Below are 3464 nucleotides of genomic sequence, written 5' to 3'. Positions count from 1 at the left end.
TGGAGGGGATGTGGCAAAATTGGGACATTAATGCATTGCTGGTGGAGCTGTGAACTGATCCAGCCATTCTGGCTGGCAATTTGGAATCATGCTCAAAGGGCTATAAAAGAATGCCTGCCCTTTGACCCAGCCATACCATTGCTGGGTTTGTACCCCAAAGAGATTATAGATAAACAGACTTGTACGAAAATATTTATCGCTGCGCTTTTTGTGGTGGCAACAAACTGGAAAAGGAGGGGATGTCCTTCAATTGGAGAATGGCTGAACAAACTGTGGTATATGCGGGTGATGGTATACTATTGTGCTAAAAGGAATAATAAACTGGAGATGTTCCAGGCGAACTGGAGAGACCTCCGGGAACTGATGCAGAGTGAAAGGAGCAGAGCCAGAAGAACATTGTACACAGAGACTGATATTCTGTGGTAAAATTGAATGTAATGGACCTCTGTACCAGCAGCAATACAATGACCCAGGACAATTCTGAGGGATTTATGGTAAAGATGCTACCCACATTCAGAGGAAGGACTGCAGGAGAGGAAACATATAAGAAAAACAACTGCTTGAAAGTATGGGTCGGGGTGGAAGTGATTGAGGGTGTGGACTCGAAACTACCACACCAATGCAACTACCAACAATTTGGAAATTGGTCTTGATCAAGGACACATGACAAAACTAGTGGAAATGCTCATCGGCCATGGGTGGGGGGAGTGCGGGGGGGGGGGTGAAGGGGATAGGAGGAGCATGAATCAGGTAACCATGTTAAAAATGTAGATTAATAAATGTTAAAAAAATATATGCAGACTATTTCATAACCAGGCAATGCACATGTGTCTAACAAAAATTCTGAATTTCAGGATGCCCCAATTTTTAACTTATATTTGTCTTTCTGGTATTCAACAAATAAGAAGCTAGAAAGCAAGGCACTAAGACAGTCTTTGCTCTGTGTAAGTACACTGTCTCTGTGATCTGCTTTCTTAGGTTCTTTCATATACAAGTCTCATATTTGACTTCGACTTTGCTCATTTTAAACAATCACAAATTATAAAAACTGAAAAAAGCACACATTTTTCACAGATAAAATCTCATTAGGGTTCTGTTGCCTCCATTACTCTAGATCAAAATTCATCCTCTGTATATTTCCTTAAATCTCCCATGGAGGATTAAAATCTTGGGCATATGGGTAATGTAACCTGCAGATGTGACCCCTGAGGTGGTACTCCAAATTTCCTTTTATCTTCTTTGACTTGTTCACCCAAATTTTTCTCACATAATCAAATCTAGGGATTTTACTCAGAGGGTGACTAGACATAACCACCGCCACTTGTTGACTAATACTTTCAATTTCTCAGAGGTAACCTTAATGCAAGGGGAATTGACTATTAAAACTCGTCTATTTAATTCCTGAGCCCCTACAAATATGCTTTATACAAAATCATATAGGTTGAAAGATAGATAAATTGATAGAACAAGAATCAGAAACAAGACACTTTACTTTCAAAGAGTTTACATGCTAATAAGAGAAGATAAAATGTAAAAAGGAGCTAGAGAAGTGGTGGAGGTGGAAAGGAAGAAGGAGAAGAGGCAGGTGTGAAAGTGTAGGGGTTCAGAGAATGAGTTGGAAGTAGAAAATGAAAGCAGCGAGTCTTAACCTCTTCACAATAAGGAGAATTCCAAATATCAATCAATGAATCGTGGCCTGGGATAACATAAAACATTTACTAGTGATAAGGCAAAAGCAATAATAATCATAACAATTATTGTTCAGAAGGGGAAAACTGAATTACCATAATATTTATTCAATAGAGGGCAGGAAAAAGAATAATCAAATAAACCTGATTCACACTTTCAGTAATACACAGAGTAGTTGTGGAAGAAAGTAGGCACAAACTTTCAGAAACCTAACAGGGAGGCATGTGAATAAGAAACTCATGTGCCTAAGGCAACTTTAAACTCTAAACATGATGTTCTGGATCTCTTTAGAGAAGAGTCTGTACTACTTGGCACTAGGAAAAGTTGTTTTACTGCTAAATGCATCACTTTTGGTATTCACATCTCTTTGTCTGGTCAAATCCAGGTATGTATGCTGCTCTCTGGCTACTGAAGCAGTGGTAAATCTTGACCATACACCTATCCTCAGCAGTGTGCTGAGAAAGTGTATGGTCTTCCAGCAACAAGCAGCTGCCTTAATTTTAAGAATTGCCAAGCTCCTCAGATCTATTATGAGGTTCAAAAGAGTTTGTCCCTCTCAAGCTATTGATAGCAATTAGGTCACAAAAACTTTCCCCAGTTAGCTGTGTAAAAGCAGGGGACTCTCTTTTTTTCTAATCAACTTTTATCACAGCCAAGCCTTTTCTCACAGAAAAGAAGCTGAAAAGCTTTTTTTCGTTTTACTGTTCTTTCTCACTCTCAGATCAGAAGGCAGTAGAAGGCAGCATGGGCACCTCTGAGATGTTTCCCCTATTTCAAGCTGAAGATGTCACTAGAGAACAACAAGCCTAGATAGTTCTCCACATAGCAGAGACTATTAGACATTAGTTGGTTCTCTCAAATGACTCACCCGCTGTCACTTTGCTCAATTCTGCCTTCTCTTAGCAGCTCCTTTCCTTGTTGTCTGTGCTTTCTGTTGCCAACTCCTCCTACACTCAGATTCCTTTCTTGTTTCTGTCTTCCTCTAGTTATCTTTTTCCTCTCCTCCTCCTTCTCTTCTAATATCTCAAATTAATGCCTCTTCACAATGACACATGTCTAACTATGTGAAACTCGGCAATTCAAACTAATAGATGTAACTCCAATAATTCATCTAATTTTTCCCCAAAGAGTTTTTTAATTTGTAACTTCTGTCATATTCTTCAAAACTTTAAAAACAGTCACATAGAAATGAGCTTATGGGCTCAAATGTCATGGAACCATTATTACCTCAGTTGTTATGCTGTTTTCACAAAGGTCTTATCAATACATCTGTAAGGATAAGTGATAAGGGATCATGAGAAATTCATAATTGTCTTTAAGAGGAAAGGAGGGGAATTTAGATACAAACCCTGGGAGAAGATTCTGGAAAGAGAGGAGGGTCTTGGGAGTTGACTGTTTGTAACTGGCACTCCTGAGTTAGCTTTCCATTGAGCTGGATCTTTGCTCTGCCATCCCTTTGGAAGAACTAATCTTGTGGAAAGATTAGGGATTCCTGTGTTGGAGAATTGCCTTGGAGTAGACTGCCTTTTCCCTGGAGTACAGAGATCAACTGGTCAGAGATCAATTGGGCTAAGGTAATCCCAAGGGTTTTGTCATCTGGGACTCTGGGTTACCTAGGAAGCCAACCCCAGGCTTGAGAGGGGATTCAGGCTAAAAGTGAATCCTATCTCCTCTGCCTTCTTAAAGACAATATGGGTAGTTAGCTTAGCAGATAGTCAGATAGCATTTGTTGTTCTAGATAAGAGCAGGGAGTGTATAGGCAGGGCCTAAAGAAG

The 3464-nt window shown here is 39.8% G+C and overlaps 1 protein-coding gene across 1 annotated transcript in view; it reads left to right on the top strand.

Annotated features, from left to right (window-relative positions):
• The window catches only part of PCDHAC2 (protocadherin alpha subfamily C, 2), an 18479-nt gene extending 15980 nt beyond the window's left edge, over nt 1–2499 (top strand). Inside the window, exons 3-4 of the mRNA XM_044675367.1 lie at nt 2075–2154; nt 2411–2499. Coding sequence (XP_044531302.1) covers nt 2075–2154; nt 2411–2499 — 169 coding nt within the window. The remainder of the gene's footprint in view (nt 1–2074; nt 2155–2410) is intronic.
• The last annotated feature ends 965 nt before the right edge of the window (nt 2500–3464 follow it).

This window comes from Gracilinanus agilis, chromosome 4 (genome assembly GCF_016433145.1).
Source record: "Gracilinanus agilis isolate LMUSP501 chromosome 4, AgileGrace, whole genome shotgun sequence".
In the NCBI taxonomy this organism is placed as follows: Eukaryota; Metazoa; Chordata; class Mammalia; order Didelphimorphia; family Didelphidae; genus Gracilinanus; species Gracilinanus agilis.
The sequence above is the reverse complement of the archived record's forward strand: the minus strand, read 5'-3'. Positions and strand labels throughout refer to the sequence as shown.